Source organism: Aquarana catesbeiana, linkage group LG12, assembly GCF_042186555.1.
Source record: "Aquarana catesbeiana isolate 2022-GZ linkage group LG12, ASM4218655v1, whole genome shotgun sequence".
Taxonomy (NCBI): domain Eukaryota; kingdom Metazoa; phylum Chordata; class Amphibia; order Anura; family Ranidae; genus Aquarana; species Aquarana catesbeiana.
In genome coordinates this window covers 239,636,631-239,664,434 of record NC_133335.1, presented here as the reverse complement: position 1 = coordinate 239,664,434, position 27,804 = coordinate 239,636,631, and the positions used below count along the sequence as shown (strand labels likewise).

General features: G+C 46.1%; 1 protein-coding gene across 1 annotated transcript in view; it reads left to right on the top strand.

Annotated features, from left to right (window-relative positions):
* The window catches only part of LOC141113700 (F-box and WD repeat domain containing protein 10B-like), a 29,706-nt gene extending 12,386 nt beyond the window's left edge, over window positions 1–17,320 (top strand). Inside the window, exons 5-13 of the mRNA XM_073606966.1 lie at window positions 1,196–1,305; window positions 1,700–1,903; window positions 4,345–4,466; window positions 6,777–6,925; window positions 9,704–9,846; window positions 11,048–11,206; window positions 11,325–11,614; window positions 14,584–14,784; window positions 15,380–17,320. Coding sequence (XP_073463067.1) covers window positions 1,196–1,305; window positions 1,700–1,903; window positions 4,345–4,466; window positions 6,777–6,925; window positions 9,704–9,846; window positions 11,048–11,206; window positions 11,325–11,614; window positions 14,584–14,784; window positions 15,380–16,257 — 2,256 coding nt within the window. The 3' untranslated portion in view covers window positions 16,258–17,320. The remainder of the gene's footprint in view (window positions 1–1,195; window positions 1,306–1,699; window positions 1,904–4,344; window positions 4,467–6,776; window positions 6,926–9,703; window positions 9,847–11,047; window positions 11,207–11,324; window positions 11,615–14,583; window positions 14,785–15,379) is intronic.
* The last annotated feature ends 10,484 nt before the right edge of the window (window positions 17,321–27,804 follow it).

Below are 27,804 nucleotides of genomic sequence, written 5' to 3'. Positions count from 1 at the left end.
AACATTCTTCTCACTGACCACCAATGTAAGGAACATTCTTCTCACTGATCACCAATGTAAGGAACATTCTTCTCACTGACCACCAATGTAAGGTACATTCTTCTCACTGATCACCAATGTAAGGAACATTCTTCTCACTGATCACCAATGTAAGGAACATTCTTCTCACTGATCACCAATGTAAGGAACATTCTTCTCACTGATCACCAATGTAAGGTACATTCTTCTCACTGATCACCAATGTAAGGAACATTCTTCCCACTGATCACCAATGTAAGAAACATTCTTCTCACTGATCACCAATGTAAGGTACATTCTTCCCACTGATCACGAATGTAAGGAGCATTCTTCCCACTGATCACCAATGTAAGGAACATTCTTCTCACTGATCACCAATGTAAGGAACATTCTTCCCACTGACCACCAATGTAAGGAACATTCTTCTCACTGATCACCAATGTAAGGTACATTCTTCCCACTGATCACGAATGTAAGGAGCATTCTTCCCACTGATCACCAATGTAAGGAGCATTCTTCTCACTGATCACCAATGTAAGGAACATTCTTCTCACTGATCACCAATGTAAGGAACATTCTTCTCACTGATCACCAATGTAAGGAACATTCTTCTCACTGATCACCAATGTAAGGAACATTCTTCTCACTGATCACCAATGTAAGGAACATTCTTCTCACTGATCACCAATGTAAGGAACATTCTTCTCACTGATCACCAATGTAAGGAACATTCTTCTCACTGATCACCAATGTAAGGAACATTCTTTCCACTGATCACTAATGTAAGGGGCATTCTTCCTAGTGACCACCAATGGAAGAAGCATTCGACCCACTGACTATCAATGTGTGGAGCATTCTTCCCACTGTTCCCCATTGTATAGGGTCCTACACTGACCAGCATTGTAGCAGAACATTCTTTCCATTGACCACCAGTACAAGGAAGCCCCTCTCTCATTGACCACCAATATGGTATGGCTATTGTACCATGAACTGTAGCTATAATCATTTCCAGTAGGGATTCCCCAAGAATGAAATATTATTATTGAAAGGGTTCTTCCATTGTAAACCGGTTGAGAAAGGCTGGTGAAGGTTGTAATGTAAGAATGAAAACAAACCAAAGTGAAGCATGCTGGGAGGTCTTGGCCATCTGTGGCTTCTCATGTGTTGTGTTCCGTAGCCCGGCGAAAATGTGGAGGCCTCGTATGTTGATACCGAGACTGAGACGGTGTTACTGGAGGAAAGAAACGTCTTCTGTGGATCATACAATGTTCTCATTCTTACTGGACAGTAAGTCACCTGCCCGACTATTATCTCACTGCTCCCTATTACTAAATCTCACTCGTCAATCGATTACTGCTGGTGGTTGCAGCAGAGAAATTTAAGTTGAATACCAGGCTGATATAAAAGATACAAATTATTGCAGCTATACCTTTTTTTTATTAATTTTTACATATATGTTTTTCATGCCAGCACCTGAATTTGACTTGCCATCAGCCTCTTGAAGGTCCACAAGTCTGCTGCCTGTGTCCCGATAGGAAGAACATTTTCTTTGTTTGGAGACACAACAACCTCCCCTTAGAAAGTTGCCACCAGAACAGATGTCCCCATTGGAGGATTCCACATCTATGCTTGTTGATCACCATACCTAAATATGTGACCGTTATGACTTTTCTCTGTCCAGGGGTGATCCGCACAGGGTGATCCATTTCGAAGGGGGGCAGTTGGTCGCTGCCGGCTCTACAGACCGGAAAGTGAAGATTTACGATATGGTGGAGATGGCCCAGGTCCCCCCTCTCATCCAAGGGCACAGCGGAAGCATTCGTGTTGTCCACCTATGTGAAGAAAGAGGCTTCGTGTTCAGCGGGGGATTCGATCTCAGTATCAGGTTTGACTTGTTTTTTTTAGCATGAGGGCTGAGCAGAAGCTCTGGCAGCAATACTAAAATATACAGTTCGGAAAATAATGACTTGATCCCCTGCAGATTGTGTAAGTTTGCCCACTTACAAAGAAATGAAGGGTCTATAATTTTTATTATAGGTGTATTTTATGTGATAGAGACAGAATATCAACCAAAATTCAGAAAAAAACACACATGATACAAATGTTATAAATGGAGTTGCAGTTCAGTGAGTAAAATAAATATTTGATCCCCAAGCAAAACAAGACTTAGTAGTTGGTGGAGAAACCCTTGTTGGTAAGCACTAGACATGTGCACCGCCTAAAAATTTGTTAGTTTTTGTTTCATTCGTGTTTTTTTTTTTCCTTTTGTTGGGTCATTCGTTATGATCGCAATTCAGAAATTCGAAAAAAAAATCGGAAATTCAGAAAAAAGCTGAAATTTAGAAGTTCGAAAAAAAAAATAGGAAATTCTGAAGTTCGAAAAAAATCGGAAATTCGAAAACCCGAAAATGTGAAAATCTGAAAAAATAACTAACTAATAATAACTTAACTACTACTAAACTATTAAATTATAGGTATTGGAATTTCCTTTCAATTCTAAGGCTTCAAAGAGAACTAAAAAGAATAATAAACTGACGAGCGGGACAACCTTGTGGACCATACCTCTACCTTTCTACCCTTTTTCTTCTTTCTCTTTCCTTTTCTCCACCTTACGATTAAAGCTCATTATCAGAATTTATTTGACCTATATACACTCTACCTGTAAACAATATGTATAGTAGGTATAAATCATTTAAATACCTACAAAAGTAACTAAGGAAATGATATATATCTTTAATTTAGGTTTACATGAACCCAATGTTTAATATTTGAAATTTCATGATATTTACCTATATAAACCCTACTGTAAAACAATGAGCTTACTTTATAGATCCTTGTAAACTTACTTTATGTATCTTTATAATATTGTATACTCAATAAACTTCTTTTGACAAGGAATTTCCTTTCAAATTTGGCTGTTAGTGAACGTAACGATTACGAATTTATCCAAAGTTACTAATTATCCGAATTAACGAATGCCGCATCTAAACAAATGGAATGGAACAAATTAGTAATAAATAACAATAATAATAATAATAATAAAACATTTTTGTTATTTATTATTGTAATTTATAATTATTAATTTGTTACGTTCCATTTGTTTAGATACGGCATTCGTTATTTCGGATACTTCGTAACTTTGGATAAATTCATATTCAGTTCGTTCACTCACAGCCCAATTTGAAAGGAAATTCCAATACCTATAATTTAATAGTCAGTAATAGTTAAGTTGTTATTAGTTAATTATTATTTCAGATTTTCACATTTTCGGGTTTTCGAATTTCTGATTTTTTTCGAATTTCCGAATTTCTGATTTTTTTCAAATTTCCGAATTTCTGGGGTTGTTTTGCGAATTTCCAAATTTCTGTTTTTTTTTTTAAATTTCAGATTTTTTTTCGAATTTCCGAATTTCAGATTTTTTTGGGAATTTCCAATTTTTTTTGTATTTCCGTTTTTTTTAGAATTCATGAATTTACGAATATTCGGAAAATTTCATTAAACGGGTTTTCGTTAATTCGGTTATTTCTGAATTAGCAAATTTATCGAAACTCGTTAAAAAACTAATTTGGAACGAAACAAATTGCACATGTTTAGTAAGCACAGAGGTCAGACGTTTCTTGTAGTTGGTGACCAGGTTTGCACACATCTCAGGAGGGATCTTGGTCCACTCTTCTTTACAGATCTTCTCTAAATCCTTAAGGTTTCTTGGCTGTCTCTTGGCAACTTGAAGTTTCAACTCCTTCCATAAATTTTCTATAAGATTAAGGTCTAGAGACTTAGCTAGGCCTCTTCATGACCTTAATGTGCTTATTCTCAAGTTACGCTCCCTGCAGAGATCCAACAGGCTACCCTTTACAGCGGGGAGTGTTGGGCCTCTGCAGGGAGACCACTGCTTCCACAGGCCCACTGCTGAGTCACATCTAGACTTCTCAAAGAAATCAGCAGGGAACATACAAGCTTTGCTGACTCAGCAGAGGGTGTGTTGGACTTCTGCAGAGAGATCATGGCTTCCATACAGAGAATAAGGGTCCTTCTCTGCAGCATACTGGCACAGGGGTAGGCTTTTCTACTCAGGCTGTAGCTGCTTTCTAAAGAAAACAAGCTATAAGACTATCCAGACACCTGAAATGTACTTAGCTGACACAAACAGAACTTTTTGGGGGTTTTAATTCGCAGCTCTACTTACGGTAGACTATTTTTATATTTTACCTACCCCCCCCCCCCCTTTACCCATTCCTGAACACTCTTCTTTGTCATTGGTACATACAGTTTTGGGGGTGTCACCTGCTACCTGTACTTCGTATATAACCATATATTCTCTTGTAGGCAGTGGAACCTCCAGACCGGAGTGTGCCTCCGAAACTTTCATGGGCATATGAAGACCATAACGTGCCTCGATTTACGAGAGGATTTGTTGGTCTCTGGAGCTAAAGATGGCCTTGCCAAAGGTTAGATGGTAGATATACAGGAGACTTCCTTTATACCTTTAAGAGCCAGATTGCGCCTTTCAAGCTTGAGGTTTTTTTTAGCCAATGGAAAGCTAGTTGCTAGGCATGAGAACGTGCGAAGAACATACATTTCTCAGATGGTCCAATTGAAATCTACGGGGGGGCAAAAAGTGCAACTGCCGCAACAGAAGCTCATGGACTTCTTCAAGCAATGAGCTTCAAGCGGCGCTACGGTCAGGTGTGAATGGGCACCACTGAATATAATCCAAATCCTAGTGTTGAGCATTGAAAATAGACATCTGCAGAACGAAAAAAATGTGTTTAGTTTCGGATCGATTCGTCAAGTTCGTCAACCGTTTTCGTTTAGTTGCATCCCTAAGGAAATCCAATCTCGTTTATTTGTTTTTGACCAGATGAAAATTTTTTCCAATGACTTTGAATGGAACCGAAAAGATTAGGGTTGCACCGATACCATTTTTTTAAGACCGGAGTATGAGTACATTCTCGGTATCGGCACCGATATTGATACTAGTATAGGTGCAACCCTAGAAAATATTGTATTGATACAAAATGTTGTAAAGGATATTATTCTATATGAAATATCGAATTTCAGAATACTATTTTATTCCATTTTCTTCTAATCTGTTCTATTTTTTTTCTATTGTATTATTTTCTATTCTATTTGTTTCTATTGTATTATTTTCTATTATATTTTTTTCCCTCATTTTCTATTTTATTCTGTTTTACTCTCTTCGGGTTTTATTCTATTCTTTTTGAAATTCGAATTTCAGAGGACGGCTTTATTCTTTTTATTTTATTCTATTTTATTTATTTAAATTCTATTCTTTTATTTTCTATTTTCTTTTCTATTTTATTCTTTTATTCTCTATTCTATTCTACTCGAATTTCAAAATTAGAATTTCGAAAGATGGCTATATTCTTTCTATATTATTTTATTGTAGTCTATTTTATTTAAAATTATAATTTCGGAAGACGGCTATATTCTTTTTTTATTTTCTTCTATTCTATTCCATTTTTTTCTGTTGTGCTCTTTTCTATTCAATTTTTTTTTCTATTCTATTCTTTTCTATGCTATCATTTTCATTTCTATTCTTTTCCTTTGTTTTCTACTCTATTCTTTTTTTTTCTATTCAATTCTGATTTACTCTATTCTGTTTTATTCTACGCTTTTCGAAATTAGAATTTCAGAAGACGGCTATATTCTTTGTATTTTTTTCTATTCTATTTTTTTAGTCTATTCTTTTATTTTTTATTATTTTATTTTCTATTTTATTCTTGTATTCTCTATTCTATTACTCGAATTTCAAAATTAGAATTTTGAAAGATGGCTATATTCTTTCTATTTTATTTTGTTCTATTATATTCAACATTAGAATTTCAGAAGACGGCTATATTCTTGCTATTCTAATCCTAATTTTTTTTAAATCTATTCTTTTCAATTATTTTATTTTCTATTCTATTACTTTATATTCTATTCTTTTATTTTCAATTCTTTTCTGTTTTATTCTATTCTATTTGAAATTTGAATTTCAGAAGATGGCTATATCCTAACACTTTGAAGGAAATCAGCAATAGTCTTTATATTTCGAATTGGATTTCGAAACTAAATTTGATTCAATTTGGGATCATTCATTAATTCAGACAAAATTTCATTTTGTCATTTTGGATTTGTTGAAATTCGTTACTATTGTAATTCGAGAGTTCAAAAACATCCGAATCTCCGAATAACGAAAATTTTGTCTGAATTTCGATTTGCTATGAAACGAAGCGCACATGTCTAGTGCTGAGGTGCTTCTGTTGAAGCTTCCTGTTGCACTTCAAATCGCTCGGGTGTGAACCGGTCCTTCAAAATGCACCCATGACTGCGTGATGTCTCAACGCGTGGAAATGCACCTGCTTTGTGTATGGTGCATTACCGTGATTGGCACCCCGATGCATTGTACAGAAGAGCACAACTCATTGCACTGCACCATAACGCATGTTCTTTGCACTGTGTTTTAGTAGAAAGAGTAATGCATGTTTTTTCGTGAGCTCCTGAATGGACATTCCATAACGTGTGTCAACCATAAAGGAACGCTTTACTGTACATCGGCCCTCAATATTTTATATTGTGATTCAAAACGGTAGGCTGGGGATACCCGAAGGTGCACAGGAACAGCCAAAACTCCTAGGTTGGTGGGAGCAGATCCAAGATAGGACAAGGAAGTCCCCGAGGGTCTTGCAAACTCCATTCCATCACTATAACCCCCTCAGCATCTTATCAATTTGTTTTCATTTCCCTCCTAACAGTGTGGAATGTCACCACCGGAAAATGCCTGAGGACCTTTAAGCACAAAGACCCCATACTGGCGGTAAAAATGAAGGACCAGACTGTGATTAGCGGCTGTGAGAAGGGGCTGGTGAAAATCTGGCACAACGAATCGGCACAATTAATCAAGGTGAGGAAGTCACTAATGTCAAAGTCAGCCAAGAGTCTTAGGTTCAGAGTCCCCCTTACATTAGGGTCCCTATCAGAGTCCCCCTTACATTAGGGTCCCTATCAGAGTCCCCCTTACATTAGGGTCCCTATCAGAGTCCCCCTTACATTAGGGTCCCTATCAGAGTCCCCCTTACATTAGGGTCCCTATCAGAGTCCCCCTTACATTAGGGTCCCTATCAAAGTCCCCCTTTACTTTAGGGTCACCATAAAACCTCCCTTTCATTAGAGTCTGCCATAGGAGTCTCCACTTATATCAGAATAATCATCAGAGTACCTGATGTGGTCCCCATCAGTGGTCCCCTTCTATAAGGATTCCCATGATAGTCAGCCTTACGTTAGAGGCACCAACAGAGGCCCCCTTGCATCAGGTTCTCAATCAGAATCCCCCCTTATATAATGGTCCCCATCAGAGCCCCTTTTTACTTCAGTGTCCCCATCAGTGTACCCCTTATACAAGGATTCCCATGATAGTCAGCCTTACATTAGAGGCCCCATCAGAGGCCCCCTTACACCAGGGTCTCAGACAGAAATCCCCCCTACACCAGTCCTCATCAGTGTTCCCCTTATACAAGGGCTCACATGAATAGCCCACCTTACATCATAACCCCCATCAGAGTCCCCCTTACATCAGGGTCTGAACTAGAACCTGCCCCTTATATCAGGGTTCCCATCAGGGCCCCCTCTTACATCAGTGTGCCCATCCGATTCCCCCTTATACAAGGGTTCCCATGATAGCCCACCTTACATTAGAGGCCCCATCAGAATCCCCTTTAAATTAGGGTCCCAATCAAAATCCCTCCTATATCATGGTCCCCATCAGCGCCCCCCTTACATTAGGGTCTCCATCAGAACCCCCCCTTACCACCATAATTAGGCTCACAGTGTGGCTGTAGATGTGTAACGGTAGGGTGGGAGCCGGGAGGCGGAGCAGGTCCTCATGGACAAAGTTCTCCTGTGAATACTGGGGCAGGCGCACAAATGGGTGCTAGGACAATGGTAGTCATAGCAACGTTCAAAGGGATGGGGTGACTTGTGCTGGAGACTCTAGGGGAGGGCAAACTGATCTGAAACCTTGATCCGTGCTCATCATCTGTGGAATTGATAATATCTTGCCGAGGGACAGATGTTGCCCACGGGCTCTAGTTTGGTAAACCCTGTTAAAGTCAAATCCAGGGTCAAGTGGATGCTGACTAATGGTTTCCTTTTGAGAAAGTGTGGTCCCCTTGGATACAACTTTATTTGCCTTCCAACTTTGAAACCCCCCACCCCCTTGATCTGACCTTCTTGGGTTACTACCCTGACCACAGGCTGAGCCACAGAGGTAACCTTCTGCAGAGGAGACAACACTTGACACATCCAGTTCAGGAGTGTCAGAGACCATTTTTCCAGAACTGAAGGCTTTTCGTCTTCTGGTCTCTGAGTATCTGGGAAAATCAATCCCCAGGTACACTCAGGGGTTTCCCAGTGTTAGGACCACGATTTGAACCCATGATCTCTGCTGTGCCCGGCAGTGGCTCTTCTTGCTGAGCCCCCTGAGATAATGGACAGCACCTTGTCTGATCCTTTGGACAATCCTGCCTCGTGCTTTGCTTTCCCGACCTTTGGCTTGTTTTTTGACTACGCTTCCGCTTGATCCCAACCTGCAACCACTTGTTACTGACCTTTGGCTTGTTTACTATCTAAATTTCTGCTTGGTCCCAACCCACTATATCTGCTACTGCCCCCACCGGCTTACTCACTTCCTGGTGGGGTGATCTGGAGGACTGCAGCCTGGTACTAACAAGCAGCAAAACCTATCTCCACCATCAGGAGCTCTGGTGAATACCAGTTAATGCTTAGACTCCGCACCTCGGGTGAGCCAACGTCATCTGCCAGGGTGACCTGCTTGTATACTTATCCTGTTGGTCAGTGGCAGCTTCTCTACTGCTATAGCTACTGCCTGGTCTCTGAGCCTGACCCCTGACACCTAGCTAGTCCAGCTGGAGGTCCTCAAGTTTCCAATCAAGGATCAAATACCCCAATCAACCAGAATAAGGAAAAGGATGGCACCCAAGTTGACATAAAAAAAATAGTATTCCTTTATAGAAAAAATGTGCAACGCTGTTGTACACATTTTGGACGTTAGTCCTTAGTCATGGCACTCAACCAGGGCTGTACTAGACTGTGTCCCACTCTTGTTTCTTCATTAAGAAGTAGAAACTTTAACTGCTACACCCCCTTCTCCACTAGGGAGTGGCACCTTGCTTCCCCCTAGGAAAGCGCCTCAAAATGTCTCTACTAAGAGGTGGTACACCAGGTTAGCAGCCCCTTGACAAAATCAAGTTCCTTTTCTTATTCTAAGGTCTGCCCCACCACCAAATTCCAACTCAAGGGGCCTTACACAGTACCTAGTAAACAGGAATGATGGTCATACAGTGCTCCCAGGAAACATCTGGGTGGGACCTCCTCATAAAAGAGACCCTGTTACACTCAGCTTCCTACCTTCGCCCTACTTCTTGCCCTAAATCCTATTGGTGTGACAGGCTTCTCAAATACATTGCGTTGCTTACTGGAATTATCCCTGAGTGTACCATTGTAGAAGTATGTCATGTCTTCTACACTGTCTTTGCACTTTTTCTATGTAAACCTGTTAAAACATTTATAAAAACTTTATTTTTTTAAAATTAACTATTGAACAGAACTTTCCCCAAAAATCTCTACTCTAAAATTTGTTCTCATTTTCCATGTTTCCCTTTAGACATTAACAGGCCACCAAGGAGCAATAAAGTGCCTTTCTTTTGATCAGTGGCATTTGGTATCAGGTGGCGCAGACGGATACGCCATTGCCTGGAGCATGCTGGGAAGCTTTCAGAAGCGACTGATGACCTTCCGACACCCAAAGTAAGGGGTTCATCCTTCTTAGTTTACATTAAAGGCAACAAGTGCTATATGGTGGGCATAGCCATTCGGTATTTGATTAAATTGATACTTGGGGAACATTCCACCACATTGAGCTTTTAAACATTAAAAACTAGTATAACTTTATCGCTTTCTGAGATGGGAAAGAGGAACACCTTTTAATGATGTGCACTGTGCTCCTTGTGCCTCCTGGGATATGCATGTCACAAAACCCAGGAGGCATAGTCTTTCATTCACAAAAGGAGGAGGGGGTATGCCTGGCGGCACGTCATCGGGAGGCCCCCTGGCTGAGCCTGGAGGAACTGGCAACCTCTCGATGATGTTACACAGGAACAAGGTGGCGTGGTACCCCGTGTTCTTGTGTGACGTCATCGGGAGGCCCTCTGGCTGAGCCTGGAGGAACTAGCAGCCTCCCAAAGATGTCACACAGGAACAAGGTGGCGTGGGACCCCGTGTTCTTGTGTGACATCATCGGGAGGCCCTCTGGCTGAGCCTGGAGGAACTAGCAGCCTCCCGATGATGTCACACAGGAACAAGGTGGCGTGGGACCCCGTGTTCTTGTGTGACGTCATCGGAAGGCCCTCTGGCTGAGCCTGGAGGAACTGGCAGCCTCCTGATGATGTCACACAGGAACAAGGTGGCGTGGGACCCCGTGTTCTTGTGTGATGTCATCGGAAGGCCCCCTGGCTGAGCCTGGAGGAACTGGCAGCCTCCCGATGATGTCACACAAGAACACGGTGGCGTGGGACCCTGTGTTCTTGTGTGACGTCATCGGAAGGCCCACCGGCTGAGCCCGGAGGAACTGGCAGCCTCCCGATGACGTCACACAAGAACGCAGGGGTGTGGGACCCCGTGTTCTTGTATGACATCATCGGAAGGCTGCCAGTTCTTCCACGCTCAGCCACCCCCCCCCTTCTTTTGTGGCAGAGGAGAAGAGGATCCCACAGCAGGACAAAGCTGGATCTGCTGGGTGAGTGAGTATCTGAATTGTAGTGTAAGTCTACATCTTTTATACTACCTTATCTGAATTGTACATAACCCTCATCCCGGTGTGCATAAAAAAAATGGGGCAAGGGGTGGGTGAAGAGCCTCTTTAATTAAGTACACTGCAACGGAATATTGCCACATGTAAGGAATTTATCCACGCCGACATATGAGGTTATTTTACGTATTTTTTTTCCAGGGAGGTGATGTGTTTGGAGTTTCTCTACCTCAGAGTCATTACCGGCTGTGCCGATGGCAAAATCCGCATATTTAACTTCCTCAATGGAGACTGCCTCCGAGTTATGAGGGCCAATAGCAGAGCAGACCCGGTCGCCAATATGTGCATTCGCGATAACAGGTGAAAGTTTATTTCTCGCATCAGACAACTCCAAGAAAAACAATGCAGCAATAATCAGTATACAACATTGCAACTATGTCCTAAACAGACTTTCTTTTCTTCTGGCCTTCCTTTGTAGAATGGTCATAAATGTCTTGACCAGCATCATGATCTTCCAGTTCGAGGAGGTGTCGTGGGATTACTCACAGACATCGGAAAGAGTGGACACCCTGAAAGAACGGGAAAGGTTTAATTCCTCCCCCATCCGGGTCAGGCCTTACAGTTATGTTCGAGCCCAGAGAATGAAACGAGTTGGATCCAGCAACCGGAAGATCTACCAGATGAATGAGGAGGAAGAGGTGGAGGCAAAGACTCAACTGTCCCACCACGCTCGAAGCTTGTCTGCTAGAAGCACTAAAAGAGCTCATGGTATTGTAATGTTTTAAGATGCATAACTTTTTGTAACTATAAGAAATTGAGGAAAGACTGGGTGACCTACCTAAAAATTTGCCAAGATTTCACCAAAATGTAACAAATTCTACAGAAAAGGCTCTAAAAAACATATTGGACATGGTGCTTGTAAGGGGGCTTGTGATTGGCTGTGTGATGGCGCCAAAGAGTACAAGTCCTTACCTTGCTTCTTCTTAGATAGAACAACAACCCACCTGCTCATAGCCCTCTTCCTCCACCATATTGTGCCCAACTCCATGCCATAGGCAACATCCACAGCCATTAGCCTTAAGATTCAAAGAAAGGAATGTCCACACAAAAGATATAGTTTACACACTTGACTGGTGTTCCTCAGAAGATGGAATTGACACATTACATAGGCATACTATTCAGGGTCTCTTGACATTACTTTGCCAGTCACGTATATGGTGGATGTACCGTAGCAGTTATCATGTGAAAGAAGCACATTACATGTCACTCAATCAAGCCACCTTTTCTTTAACATAGTCCCTCTCTCCTTGGGAGCACGAAAGTGTTGAGACCCATCTCCCTGTATACTATACTGGAGCATTCTGCTCTATTTAAACCAAAAATTACAAGGTGAAGTATCCTGCTCTGTCATTAACAAGGCTCCTTCTATAGTATACCAATCTCTCCTTTTAAGTCCCACTCCATAGATCTACCTAGCTAGGTACACTCCCTGAAGTTACTCTCTGTGTCCCAGAGTCATTAGTACTCACTCAGAGGGTTCTGACATGCTCATTAGGCATCCAGCTCATGACTCTCCTCTAGTCGATCCAGAGAGAGAACTGCTCCTACTAAACTCTGTACACTTCTCCTTGGACATCTGCCTTGTCCTGATGTAGGATAACTGGCTCCCATGCCCCATCTGCACTGGGCTCCTCCCAACCTGGCATATACTGTATATTCCTACTGACCTACTCATGACATCAGTACAGGAGGGCCCTAGCTAAAGGGACCAAGCACCTGATTACACTATTCTCTGTTACCACACACTATTCTGGGACAGAGCCACCTAGTGACAGACTAGCTAACTGCACATGTGTACATGCCCAAAGAACTGGCGCATAGAACAGCTGAGAGCCGGATATGACTGAATGAGTATATACATGCTGTATATACACATAAGAAACTAAATGGGTTTAGTCCTGGTTAGCACCAAATTGGTCTCTTTGTATCAGGTGAATCATCTTCTGGGTAAAAGTTTTCAGCAATATTATTCAGAGATATTGTAAGTTGTATATACCACAGAGTTAGATGTACAGCATGTAAGTTCTATTCTATTTGTGATTTCATGGTTCTTTTCCCAATGCTAACTTGCTGCCACCCAGGAACATAACTATAGATACTCGAGGAAATGCAAGGGATCCACTGGCTGACACTGTGCTTCAGAACATGGTGATGTCTGACGTGACCCAACATTATTTAGGGCATGTACGCAAACACTGTGGTACATTTTATCCACATACATGAGAAAGATGAAGCATTTTGAGTACCTCCTAACTAGCTGGACTTGGACAACTGACTATGCCTGCTCAGGGTTAGAACTCTGAGCAAGTGGAGATCTAAGGCCCAGACCCCATTGACCAAGGTGCAAAGTTGTCAAATGTATCAATGTGTAAGAAAGAGAGGAGGTATGCTGAGTTTGCCACCATATACGTGACTGGCAAACTTGTTGATTACAACAAAATGGCGCCCATCAGCACAGTGCCCCGGAAGGCAGGCTTTGGCCTGTACAATTAAACCCATCTGGCCCTAGCCTCTACAATGAAGCCCCTATTAGGTAAAACATGCTAGAGGGGGTTCTCCCATGGGTATGAGACCATGCTGAAGCCATTTTTTACTAAGAGGAGCTCACTATATGCTGAGGTAGTGTACGGATGGGCACCATTTTGTTGTAGTCCTTGATGTGTCTGATGAGCCATCTATAAAACCTGACCAGCACCTACAAGCATTGTGGCCAGTCAGTTGGGATAACAAATTGGGGTATTTGAACAGAATCAATTTTATTTGGTTTTTGGCCTCCTAACTTGCTGAACCTATAGGACCATGCATGCTCAGGGTAAGAAAACTGAGCAAGAGAAGGCCTAAGGTCCAGACTCAATTGTTACGTCACCATTTCTTCTACGTACAAGACACGATGGGGTGTATTGGGTAGCTCCTAACTTGTCTAACCTAGGACACCTTACCATGCCTGCCAACGGTGAGAATATTAAGTAAGAGAAGGTATCAGATCAAGATGCCCTTGACCAAGGTGTGAGGTTACTCATCAGGATGAAATTGGACCAAGCTGCTGGAAAAGGCTGTTGTTGGATAGTAAAGTGTTAGCTGGTCCACTGCATGGAGTGAGGATCGCAGGTGTTCATGACAGAGGGCATTGACATTGATTGACTGTGAGTTATACTAAAATCCAGTGGGGTGGTAAGGGTATGCCCTTACAATTGCCAACATAGGGAAAGCAGAACCAGATGGACTAAGTTGCTGCTGAGATCCCCAGGAACAAAACAGTTGTCATCATCTATATTGACTAAAGTCAAGAAAAAAATTCTCTCCTGGTGGGGTTGCAATGTCCCATGTGGAGGGTTTTCTAAGACATCTTTACAACATCAGAGCCTTGCATGAGGATCCAGTACTTAGTGAGTCCTTGTTGAGGGTAAAATGATTGCAAGAGGGTAAAGCTGTGAACCAAATGGCTCCAACTTATATTCTTACCATAATCCAGAGGAAGTAAAACTTGAGGAACCGTCATGTGCGCACCCTCTGCTCTCTGTCCCAGAATCCTTTGCTCTTCCCAATATGAAGTCAGTGCTGCTCAGACTTTGTTCCTCTCAGGGACAGAAGTAGGATGGACTGGGCTCTTCTAGGGTTTGAGATTCATATCGATGCCATAAGGCGTTTCACATTGCGTTCTAACTTATTTTTTTCAGATCTACATTTGAAGTCTCTAAAGCCAGCGACATGGCCTGAGCTGACTAATTACCGCAGGAGTTTTGCCTACATTGATTTACAGCCCGAGTTTTTCAAGAAGCCCCCATCAGCATACAGGCCACAAACAGCGGGGCAAAGCATTCCAGATGTCTACAGCAGAGCGAGCACCGCGCCCGCCATGAGGACTAAGGAGGATTCCGGTAGTTATATATCTTCACTATTAAAGCTGAACTCCAGGCAGATATAAAATACACAAAGTAATGCCTCCGTGTATTCATCAATACATCATAGAGTGTAATTTATGGTTATGTGGGCAATGCCAGTATCTGAGTATTACCTAGAATCAACCTTAGCAGGGCATACCAGGAACCAAAACGCTAAGGACACCCATAGGAAGACCAGATAAACTCCATGAATAGTCTCCGCCATACACGTTATATGATAGATAGATAGATAGATAGATAGATAGATAGATAGATAGATAGATAGATAGATAGATAGATAGATAGATAGATAGATAGATAGATAGATATTTACTTCTATTTCTGCCCATGGTCACAGCTATATAACCTGACCAGAGGTTCTAACCAACCCCTTATGCCAGAAAATAAGCTCCACCTCATATATACATCAAAATATTAAGTATTAGTTCTGGGGGAACTGTGAGTTTTATATCTTTCTGGGGTGTACAGGTAAAGAAAGTATATAGAAAAGAGCTCAGCGCACAGAGATCAGGAATATGTCAGGGGTTATGACCCAGTCAATACTAAAATGACATCTTCCTTCCAATTCCAGATGGAGAGTCGGGTTATGGTTCCCCCGGTCGCAAATCAGCCCTTTCCACCAGCCAGAGTGCAACCCTGCGTCGCATGAAAAGACGCGGTCCTCATACGCCAATGAGTCCCAACCAAATACTCTTAAAATTTAGCACCATACAGAATTTACAGAAGGGTGACGAAATTGGTACCAACCTGGAGCACAACTCAAGGATCCGGGACGAATGGGGAGCTCCACCGTCCAAAAACAAAGACGGAAAGGTGGTCGCACAATACTCCAGCTCCAAAGAAAGCCAGCAAGTTGACCTTTCCGTCCTTCTCGAGTATCTGAAGTCTTCTGCTGCCCCAATAGAGATGAGGAAAATCATGACCGCCTTCGAAATTAGAAAGCTGACCCTTAAAATGAATGAGTCCATACACGGACCGGGCGTTCAGTCCACCATACCGACCCCGGCCATCATGCGGCCCCAGACCAGTTTTACATCTAGGAAGAAACAGCGAAGCTTGGCTTTGCAGAGAAGGTCCACCTCTGCCGTTGAAACCACCGCAAAGCAAACTGGTTTGTACACAAGCCCCGAGACCCTCCAACCTTTACGAATGGTCATGGGTCAACGCCAAGAAAAGACTGCCCCAAAGCGGAGAGTGACCGCGCAGGTTGCATCATTGGACCCGTACAGGGAGCGGGGTGGGTTCCAGCTCCTCACCATCAAGCAGTTGAAGGAGTTTCAAGCACAGAAGATGCTGCAGCATAAAGAAGTAGAGGCATTGACCCAGACAATGAAAACCAAGGAGAGCAAGAAGGCCTGGCTGATGAAAATCCAAGGGAAGAACATTGATGGCTTCACCAAAGAAGGAAAAATTGCAGTGCCTGAATTTGGGCCAGATGTATATCTATGACCATGGTTTAAATATCCAAAGCTCTAGACCTCTAGGCCAGGGGTCTCCAAACTGCAGCTCAGGGTCCAGGTGAGGCCCTTTGCTTGCCTTTATCTGGCCCTTGGGGCATTATTCCTCCCACTGACACCATCAAAAGGGCACTTTTCCTTCCACTGATACCAATGATTGGCCACTATTCCTTCCATTAACACCAAGGATAGGCCACTATTCCTCCCACTGATACCAACAATGGGGCAATATTCCTTCCATTAACACCAAGGATGGGCCACTACTCCTCTCACTTACACCAACAATGGGCAGCTATTCCTCTCACTGACACCAACAATGGGGCAGTATTCCTTCCATTAACACCAAGGATGGGGCACTATTCCTCCCACTGATACCAACAATGGGGCACTATTCCTTCCACTGACACCAACAAAAGGGCACAATTACTCCCACTGACAACAACAATGGGGCACTATTTCTTCCATTGACATCAATAATGGGCCACTATTCCCACTGATACCAACAATAGGACAAAATTCCTCCCACTGACACCAACAATGGGACACAATTCCTTCCATTGACTCCAATGATGGGGTACTATTCCTTCCATTGACACCAACAATGAGGCACAATTCTTTCCACTGACACCAAAGATAGGGCATTGTTTACTTCCACTGGACATCAGGACATGTTCTACCCCAGCTGGCCCTAATTCGACCCCCTCCTAAAGTCTGAAGGCAGGTAAACTGGCCCTTCGATTAGAAAGTTTGGAGACCCCTGAAATTATGTTATTCTTATGATTTCCACTGTTATGTTAATTAGGAAAAATTGTCATCTCGCTCTGACATAAATAAAAAAAAAGAAAAAATATATATATTTTTTGTCATCTAAGTGGGCTTTAAAGAGACCCTGTCATATTTCCTGAGAGGGCAAAAGGTACACAGTACTGTGTGTATATGTATGTGTATATATACTGTGTGTGTATATATATATATATATATATATATATATACTGTATATAATAGATATATATTATACAACTTTGTATATATACCGTATATGTACATACTGTATGTATTTTGTGTGTGTGTGTGTATGTATATATATATATATATATATATATATATATATATATATATATATATTCAATTTTTTTTTTACTTTCTGCTATATATCTAGATATATACAGTATATATATATATCTAGATATAAATATCTAGATATATCTATATCTATCTAGATATATATCTATATAGATCTATATAGATATATTAATTATTTTATTCTTATGATTCCCACTGTTATGTTAATTAAGAGACTTTGTCACCTTGCTCACTCAGGAAATGTGACAGAGTCTCTTTAAAGCTCACCCTCAATCACCTGGCAATAAAAAAAGATTAAAAAAAAAAAAAAAAATATATATATATATATATATATATATATATATATATATATATATATATATATATATATATATATATATATATATATATTAATATAAATATATACAACTGTATATATAATGTATGTGTTTTGCTAGGTGAGCTTTATTTTATGTTTATTTTATGTTATTTTTTTTTGCTAGCTGAGCTTTAAAGAGACCCTGTCACATTTCCAGAGCGGGCAAGGTGACAAAGTCTCTTAAATTAACATAACAGTGGGAATCCCTCTGTGGGAATCAGAATAATAAAATAATAAATAGTGTAACTGAAGGCAAAACTTTTTTATTTTTTTCGGATGGAGTGGAGAGGGATTATTTTTCTCATTTTTTTTTTTTATTGCTGTCTGTGCCCCCTTTAGAGAAAATGAAAGTCAAAGAAAAAACACATTTTGGGATGTCCCCAAAAAAGTAGTAGAGGGGAAATCTTCCAATGGGGACACTAGTTCTGGGGGGGGGGGGTCCCCAAGGGATTCCCTTAATGTGCAGGGATTTCCACTCACTTCCTGTTTTAGCTAAGGGACAGGAAGTGAAGGCGAATCTCCCCAAAGGGACAAAGGGGGCATACCCCCCCCCATTACTCTATCCAAAATGAAAAAATAAGTTTTGCCTATAATAAAAAAAAATTATATATATATATATATATATATATATATATATATATATATATATATATATATATATATATATATATATATCAATATATATATACACACACACAAATTTTATTTTTTTTGATGTAGAGAGTCCTAGTCCTTCGTACAATTTCTTGCTCTGGTTGGATTTGGAAAATAGGTTTTACTTTTATCTCAATATCTCTTAAATGAACGGCAGATTTACATAATGCCACCAGGAAAATTTGTTTTAGCTTGAATTAAAAAAAAAAAAAAAAATCAAAATGCATTTTGTGCCATTTTTTTCCAAGAAGGAGCCGGCTGTGCATGCAATTTTGGCTGAATTTAAATATACAACTATGTTGCCATTTTCACATACACTAAATTTTGGGGGAAACTGACCTTTAAGTTAACCTTCCCACACTAATAGGCAACATGAATAATCGGTGATAATAATTGGTGATATTCGGGAAGCTTTAAATGGCCAATGCTGGGCTGGACTTTATTATATTAAAAATTGTTCCCAAGAAAATAAGAATCCCTTGCAGTGCCTTTTCTTGGCCACAAGATGTCCTCAGTCTCCTGGATTGAATGACTCTGTGAAAGCCGAGGACTAATGCAGGGTGTCATGGCCCCACCCCTATGAGGAGGTGTCATGGCCCCACCCCAATGAGGAGGTGTCACTACAGCACCCCTCACTAATATGGAATGTATGCGGAGGGCAGAGTGGCGTTATTGGCGAAGACGACTTTGCGTTCCACATGATGACCGGTTTGCAGAAGTTGGTAAAGGTAAAAAAATAAACCAGCATTAAAATACAGCCAGCAAGGCAATAATATGGGGAGGGGCGCTGGTGGGGACTCTGATATAAGGGAGGGGGGGGGTGATGTATGTGGACTCTGATGGGGACCCGGATGTAAGGGAGGATTCTGATGGGGAAGCTGATATAAGGAGGGGCTCTGATGGGGTAATGGGGACTCTGATATAAAAGGGGGGCTCTGATGGGGTAATGGGGACTCTGATATAAAAGGGGGGCTCTGATGGGGTAATGGGGACTCTGATATAAAGGGGGGGGGGCTCTGATGTAAGTGGACTCTGATGGGGACCCTGATATAATGGGGACTATGATGGTAAAGCTGATTTAAGGGGGGGGGGGGGGGGCTCTGGTGCAGTGATGGGGACTCTGATATAATGGAAGGGGAGTCTGATGGGGACTCTAATGTAAGGGAGAATTCTGATGACGAATCTGATTTAAGGAGGGGCTCTGATGGGGTGATGGGAACCCTGATATAAGGGAGGGGACTCTGATGGGGAGGGGGGGGGCTTTGGTGGGGTGATGGGAACTCTGATATAAGGGAAGGGGACCCTGAAGTAAGGGAGGACTCTAATGGGGTAGCTGATGTAGGGGGGACTAGAATGGGGTGATGGGGACTCTGATATGAAGGGGGGACTTTGATGTAAGTGGACTCTGATGGGGGCTGTGATAAAGGGGGGCTCCGATGGGGAGGGGCTCTGATATTTGGGGTATATATCATGTGACCTCCATCTAAAAAAATTATAAATGAAAAATATAAAATTAAACAGAATCGCTCAGAGAGGAATGAAGAGTAATGAAGAGGAATGAAGAGGTATGAAGATAAATGAAGATTAATGAAGAGGTATGAAGAGGAATGAAGAGTAATGAAGAGTAATGAAGAGGAATGAAGAGGAGTGGAGAGGAATGAAGAGCGGTCCGGCTGGTGAGGAATGGGGAGGAATGAAGCAGAATGAAGACGAATGGAGGGGAATGGAGAGTAATGAAGAGGAATGAAGACGAATGGAGGGGAATGGAGAGTAATGAAGAGGAATGAAGAGGAATGAAGAGGAATGAAGAGTAATGAAGAGGAATGAAGAGTAATGAAGAGTAATGAAGAGGAATGAAGAGTAATGAAGAGCGGTCCGGCTGGTGAGGACAGAAATGTCCGGCGATATATATCGCACCGGGAGGGGGCGCTCACACATCATAACAATATATTATTATTATTGCTCAGTTCCACGCCCACTTCCCCCCTTTCCTCCTCCAACAGCCCCGCCTTCATCGCTCGGCTCTTTCACACGCCCCGCCTTCCGTTATGTTGGAGCGCTGAAGGTGGGAGGAGATATAAATCTGTAGTAAGGTGGGAGGGCCGTTCTTCCTCAAGGCCCCGCCCCTAGAGGGATGAAAGGGCGTTTCTCGCTATTATGCTCCTCCCATCTGCGGGTGCACGAGTCGGGGGCGTGCGGTGATGCCGGAAGTGAGTCGTGTCCCGGAAGTCGGAGCTGTGAGGTGATATGATGCGGCAGGTGAGTGAGGGGAGAACCGGGCTCTACAGGGGGGATGATGGGACTTGTAGTTCTCTGGGGGGGGGGATGATGGGACTTGTAGTTCTCTGGGGGGGGGAGATGATGGAACTTGTAGTTCTCTGGGGGGGGAGATGATGGGACTTGTAGTTCTCTGGGGGGAATGATGGGACTTGTAGTTCTCTGGGGGGGGAGATGATGGGACTTGTAGTTCTCGGGGGGGGGGGAGATGATGGGACTTGTAGTTCTCTGGGGGGATGATGGGACTTGTAGTTCTCTGGGGGGGGAGATGATGTGACTTGTAGTTCTCTGGGGGGGGAGATGATGGGACTTGTAGTTCTCGGGGGGGGGGGAGATGATGGGACTTGTAGTTCTCTGGGGGGGATGATGGGACTTGTAGTTCTCTGGGGGGGGATGATGGGACTTGTAGTTCTCTGGGGGGGATGATGGGACTTGTAGTTCTCTGGGGGGGATGATGGGACTTGTAGTTCTCTGGGGGGGGAGATGATGGGACTTGTAGTTCTCTGGGGGGGATGATGGGACTTGTAGTTCTCGGGGGGAGATGATGGGACTTGTAGTTCTCGGGGGGATGATGGGACTTGTAGTTCTCTGGGGGGGGATGATGGGACTTGTAGTTCTCTGGGGGGGGATGATGGGACTTGTAGTTCTCTGGGGGGGGGGATGATGGGACTTGTAGTTCTCTGGGGGGGGAGATGATGGGACTTGTAGTTCTCGGGGGGGGGAGATGATGGGACTTGTAGTTCTCTGGGGGGATGATGGGACTTGTAGTTCTCTGGGGGGGGATTGGTGGGACTTGTAGTTCTCTGGGGGGGGAAGATGGGACTTGTAGTTCTCTGGGGGGGGAGATGATGGGACTTGTAGTTCTCGGGGGGGGGAGATGATGGGACTTGTAGTTCTCTGGGGGGGGATGATGGGACTTGTAGTTCTCGGGGGGGGGGGGCTGATGGGACTTGTAGTTCTCTGGGGGGGGGATGATGGGACTTGTAGTTCTCTGGGGGGAATGATGGGACTTGTAGTTCTCTGGGGGGGAGATGATGGGACTTGTAGTTCTCGGGGGGGAGATGATGGGACTTGTAGTTCTCTGGGGGGGGAGATGATGGGACTTGTAGTTCTCTGGGGGGGATGATGGGACTTGTAGTTCTCTGGGGGGGGATGATGGGACTTGTAGTTCTCGGGGGGGGGGGAGATGATGGGACTTGTAGTTCTCGGGGGGGGAGATGATGGGACTTGTAGTTCTCGGGGGGGGGGGGGGGGGGTGATGGGACTTGTAGTTCTCGGGGGGGGGGGGAATGATGGGACTTGTAGTTCTCGGGGGGGGAGATGATGGGACTTGTAGTTCTCTGGGGGGAGATGATGGGACTTGTAGTTCTCTGGGGGGAATGATGGGACTTGTAGTTCTCTGGGGGGGGGATGATGGGACTTGTAGTTCTCTGGGGGGATGATGGGACTTGTAGTTCTCTGGGGGGAATGATGGGACTTGTAGTTCTCTGGGGGGGAGGTGATGTGACTTGTAGTTCTCTGGGGGGATGATGGGACTTGTAGTTCTCTGGGGGGGGAGGTGATGGGACTTGTAGTTCTCTGGGGGGGGAGATGATGGGACTTGTAGTTCTCTGGGGGGGGGAGATGATGGGACTTGTAGTTCTCTGGGGGGATGATGGGACTTGTAGTTCTCTGGGGGGGGAGATGATGGGACTTGTAGTTCTCGGGGGGGGAGATGATGGGACTTGTAGTTCTCTGGGGGGAATGATGGGACTTGTAGTTCTCTGGGGGGGGAGGTGATGGGACTTGTAGTTCTCTGGGGGGGGAAGTGATGGGACTTGTAGTTCTCTGGGGGGGGGAGATGATGGGACTTGTAGTTCTCGGGGGGGGAGGTGATGGGACTTGTAGTTCTCTGGGGGGGATGATGGGACTTGTAGTTCTCTGGGGGGAATGATGGGACTTGTAGTTCTCTGGGGGGAATGATGGGACTTGTAGTTCTCTGGGGGGGGAGATGATGGGACTTGTAGTTCTCTGGGGGGAATGATGGGACTTGTAGTTCTCTGGGGGGGGAGGTGATGGGACTTGTAGTTCTCTGGGGGGGGAGATGATGGGACTTGTAGTTCTCTGGGGGGGGAGATGATGGGACTTGTAGTTCTCGGGGGGGGGGAGATGATGGGACTTGTAGTTCTCGGGGGGGGGGGGAATGATGGGACTTGTAGTTCTCGGGGGGGGGAGATGATGGGACTTGTAGTTCTCGGGGGGGGGGGGAGATGATGGGACTTGTAGTTCTCTGGGGGGGGATGATGGGACTTGTAGTTCTCTGGGGGGAGATGATGGGACTTGTAGTTCTCTGGGGGGAGATGATGGGACTTGTAGTTCTCTGGGGGGAATGATGGGACTTGTAGTTCTCTGGGGGGAATGATGGGACTTGTAGTTCTCTGGGGGGAATGATGGGACTTGTAGTTCTCTGGGGGGAATGATGGGACTTGTAGTTCTCTGGGGGGAATGATGGGACTTGTAGTTCTCTGGGGGGAATGATGGGACTTGTAGTTCTCTGGGGGGGGGGAGGTGATGGGACTTGTAGTTCTCTGGGGGGGATGATGGGACTTGTAGTTCTCTGGGGGGGATGATGGGACTTGTAGTTCTCTGGGGGGGGAGATGATGGGACTTGTAGTTCTCGGGGGGGGGGAGGTGATGGGACTTGTAGTTCTCTGGGGGGGATGATGGGACTTGTAGTTCTCTGGGGGGAATGATGGGACTTGTAGTTCTCTGGGGGGAATGATGGGACTTGTAGTTCTCTGGGGGGGGGGAGATGATGGGACTTGTAGTTCTCTGGGGGGAATGATGGGACTTGTAGTTCTCTGGGGGGGAGGTGATGGGACTTGTAGTTCTCTGGGGGGGATGATGGGACTTGTAGTTCTCGGGGGGGGGAGGTGATGGGACTTGTAGTTCTCTGGGGGGAATGATGGGACTTGTAGTTCTCGGGGGGGGGGAGATGATGGGACTTGTAGTTCTCGGGGGGGGGGAGATGATGGGACTTGTAGTTCTCTGGGGGGAATGATGGGACTTGTAGTTCTCGGGGGGGGGAGATGATGGGACTTGTAGTTCTCTGGGGGGGGGATGATGGGACTTGTAGTTCTCGGGGGGGGGGGGAGATGATGGGACTTGTAGTTCTCGGGGGGGGGAGATGATGGGACTTGTAGTTCTCTGGGGGGGAGATGATGGGACTTGTAGTTCTCTGGGGGGGGATGATGGGACTTGTAGTTCTCTGGGGGGAATGATGGGACTTGTAGTTCTCTGGGGGGAATGATGGGACTTGTAGTTCTCTGGGGGGGATGATGGGACTTGTAGTTCTCTGGGGGGAATGATGGGACTTGTAGTTCTCTGGGGGGAATGATGGGACTTGTAGTTCTCTGGGGGGGGGAGGTGATGGGACTTGTAGTTCTCTGGGGGGGGAGGTGATGGGACTTGTAGTTCTCTGGGGGGGGAGGTGATGGGACTTGTAGTTCTCTGGGGGGGATGATGGGACTTGTAGTTCTCTGGGGGGGGATGATGGGACTTGTAGTTCTCTGGGGGGAGATGATGGGACTTGTAGTTCTCTGGGGGGGGAGGTGATGGGACTTGTAGTTCTCTGGGGGGAATGATGGGACTTGTAGTTCTCTGGGGGGGGAGGTGATGGGACTTGTAGTTCTCTGGGGGGAATGATGGGACTTGTAGTTCTCTGGGGGGAATGATGGGACTTGTAGTTCTCTGGGGGGAATGATGGGACTTGTAGTTCTCTGGGGGGGGGAGATGATGGGACTTGTAGTTCTCTGGGGGGGGAATGATGGGACTTGTAGTTCTCTGGGGGGGAGGTGATGGGACTTGTAGTTCTCTGGGGGGGATGATGGGACTTGTAGTTCTCGGGGGGGGGGAGATGATGGGACTTGTAGTTCTCTGGGGGGAATGATGGGACTTGTAGTTCTCGGGGGGGGAGATGATGGTACTTGTAGTTCTCTGGGGGGGGAGATGATGGGACTTGTAGTTCTCGGGGGGGGAGATGATGGGACTTGTAGTTCTCTGGGGGGAATGATGGGACTTGTAGTTCTCGGGGGGGGGGGAGATGATGGGACTTGTAGTTCTCTGGGGGGGGATGATGGGACTTGTAGTTCTCTGGGGGGGGGGGAGATGATGGGACCTTGTAGTTCTCTGGGGGGGGGAGATGATGGGACTTGTAGTTCTCTGGGGGGGGTATGATGGGACTTGTAGTTCTCGGGGGGGATGATGGGACTTGTAGTTCTCTGGGGGGGGGAGATGATGGGACTTGTAGTTCTCGGGGGGAATGATGGGACTTTGTAGTTCTCTGGGGGGGGGGAGATGATGGGACTTGTAGTTCTCGGGGGGGGGGGGAATGATGGGACTTGTAGTTCTCTGGGGGGATGATGGGACTTGTAGTTCTCTGGGGGGGGATGATGGGACTTGTAGTTCTCTGGGGGGGGGGATGATGGGACCTTGTAGTTCTCGGGGGGGGAGATGATGGGACTTGTAGTTTCTCGGGGGGGGGGAGATGATGGGGACTTGTAGTTCTCGGGGGGGGAGATGATGGGACTTGTAGTTCTCGGGGGGGGGGAGATGATGGGACTTGTAGTTCTCGGGGGGGGGGGGGAATGATGGGGACTTGTAGTTCTCGGGGGGGGAGATGATGGGACTTGTAGTTCTCTGGGGGGAGATGATGGGACTTGTAGTTCTCTGGGGGGGGGAATGATGGGACTTGTAGTTCTCTGGGGGGATGATGGGACTTGTAGTTCTCTGGGGGGGATGATGGGACTTGTAGTTCTCTGGGGGGGGGATATGATGGGACTTGTAGTTCTCTGGGGGGGATATGATGGGACTTGTAGTTCTCTGGGGGGATATGATGGGACTTGTAGTTCTCTGGGGGGATGATGGGACTTGTAGTTCTCTGGGGGGGAGATGATGGGACTTGTAGTTCTCTGGGGGGGATGATGGGACTTGTAGTTCTCTGGGGGGGGAGATGATGGGACTTGTAGTTCTCTGGGGGGGAGATGATGGGACTTGTAGTTCTCTGGGGGGGAGATGATGGGACTTGTAGTTCTCTGGGGGGGGATGATGGGACTTGTAGTTCTCGGGGGGGGGAGATGATGGGACTTGTAGTTCTCTGGGATCTGTCTGTGTCACATTCAGTGTAATTCTGGGTGGAGTTGTGACTCCGGCTCCTCCCCGGGATTTTGTCGATCCGGTCCGTTCTTTTGGCCTCTGAGCGGAGCTTGTCTTGTCACATGACACAATGTGGGGAGCTCTGCCAGTCTTCGGGGAGCTATTAGGAAATATTGGATATGATGTGGGGGGGGGGGGGCTGTGATGGGGACCCTGATGTAAGGGGGAGGGGCTTTTATTTTGCCAGCATGATTTTAGGACTAAGTTCTTTAAATAGTATGGAGGAAAAAACCAAAGCCAGTCATGACGAGAACAGCAATCTATACGAGCGATCGCTGCTCCCTACCATCCTGTGCTAAATGCCCTCCTCCAGCAAACAGGAGGTCCCCTGGCCTGTCCCGTCTGATCTCCGGTGCCGCCCTCCTGAGGTCGGCCTGTGTGGGCCCTCGGGGTTGTCCTCCTGAGGTCGGCCTGTGTGGGCCCTCGGGGTGTCCTCCTGAGGTCGGCCTGTGTGGGCCCTCGGGGTGTCCTCCTGAGGTCGGCCTGTGTGGGGCCCTCGGGGTGTGCCTCCTGAGGTCGGCCTGTGTGGGCCCCTCGGGGTGTCCTCCTGAGGTCGGCCTGTGTGGGCCCTCGGGGTGTCCTCCTGAGGTCGGCCTGTGTGGGCCCTCGGGGTGTCCCTCCTGAGGTCGGGCCTGTGTGGGCCCTCGGGGTGTCCTCCTGAGGTCGGCCTGTGTGGGCCCTCGGGGTGTCCTCCTGAGGTCGGGCCTGTGTGGGCCCTCGGGGTTGTCCCTCCTGAGGTCGGCCTGTGTGAGTCCTCGGGTGTCCCTCCTGAGGTCGGCCTGTGTGAGTCCTCGGGTGTCCCTCCTGAGGTGGGTCCTCGGGTGTCCTCCTGAGGTGGGTCCTCGGTGTGTCCTCCTGAGGTGGGTCCTCGGGTGTCCTCCTGAGGTGGGTCCTCGGGTGTCCTCCTGAGGTCGGCCTGTGTGGGTCCTCGGGTTGTCCTCCTGAGGTGGGTCCTCGGGTGTCCTCCTGAGGTGGGTCCTCGGGTGTCCTCCTGAGGTGGGTCCTCGGGGTGTCCTCCTGAGGTCGGCCTGTGTGGGCCCTCGGGGTGTCCTCCTGAGGTCGGCCTGTGTGAGTCCTCGGGTGTCCTCCTGAGGTCGGCCTGTGTGAGTCCTCGGGTGTCCTCCTGAGGTGGGTCCTCGGGTGTCCTCCTGAGGTGGGTCCTCGGGTGTCCTCCTGAGGTGGGTCCTCGGGTGTCCTCCTGAGGTCGGCCTGTGTGGGTCCTCGGGTGTCCTCCTGAGGTGGGTCCTCGGGTGTCCTCCTGAGGTGGGTCCTCGGGTGTCCTCCTGAGGTGGGTCCTCGGGTGTCCTCCTGAGGTGGGTCCTCGGGTGTCCCTCCTGAGGTGGGTCCTCGGGTGTCCTCCTGAGGTGGGTCCTCGGGTGTCCTCCTGAGGTGGGTCCTCGGGTGTCCTCCTGAGGTGGGTCCTCGGGTGTCCTCCTGAGGTGGGCCCTCGGGGTGTCCTCCTGAGGTCGGCCTGTGTGGGGTCCTCGGGTGTCCTCCTGAGGTGGGTCCTCGGGGTGTCCTCCTGAGGTGGGTCCTCGGGTGGTCCCTCCTGAGGTGGGTCCTCGGGTGTCCTCCTGAGGTGGGCCCTCGGGTGTCCTCCTGAGGTCGGCCTGTGTGGGTCCTCGGGTGTCCTCCTGAGGTGGGTCCTCGGGTGTCCCTCCTGAGGTCAGTCCCTCGGACTCTCAGGCTGGCATGTCGGGCTCTGTACAGAAGGAAGAATATTGACTTTCCGTAGGTCCGCCCCACACAAGTGTACTGTATACAGGTTCCCTCCTCCGCTCCTCTGTGATTGGGTCCTCTTTATTGCCGCTGTTTTTCTAGGACAGTCTAGACGAGACGGAGGATGTCTCTCTCTTCGATGTCAGATGAAGAAAACACGAGGAGGCCGAAACAAAAGAAAATAAAGTAAGTGTAATGGAGTAAAAAAAAAAACAAAAAAAACTTAATAACCATTCCCTGAGATGTGGTAGGGGC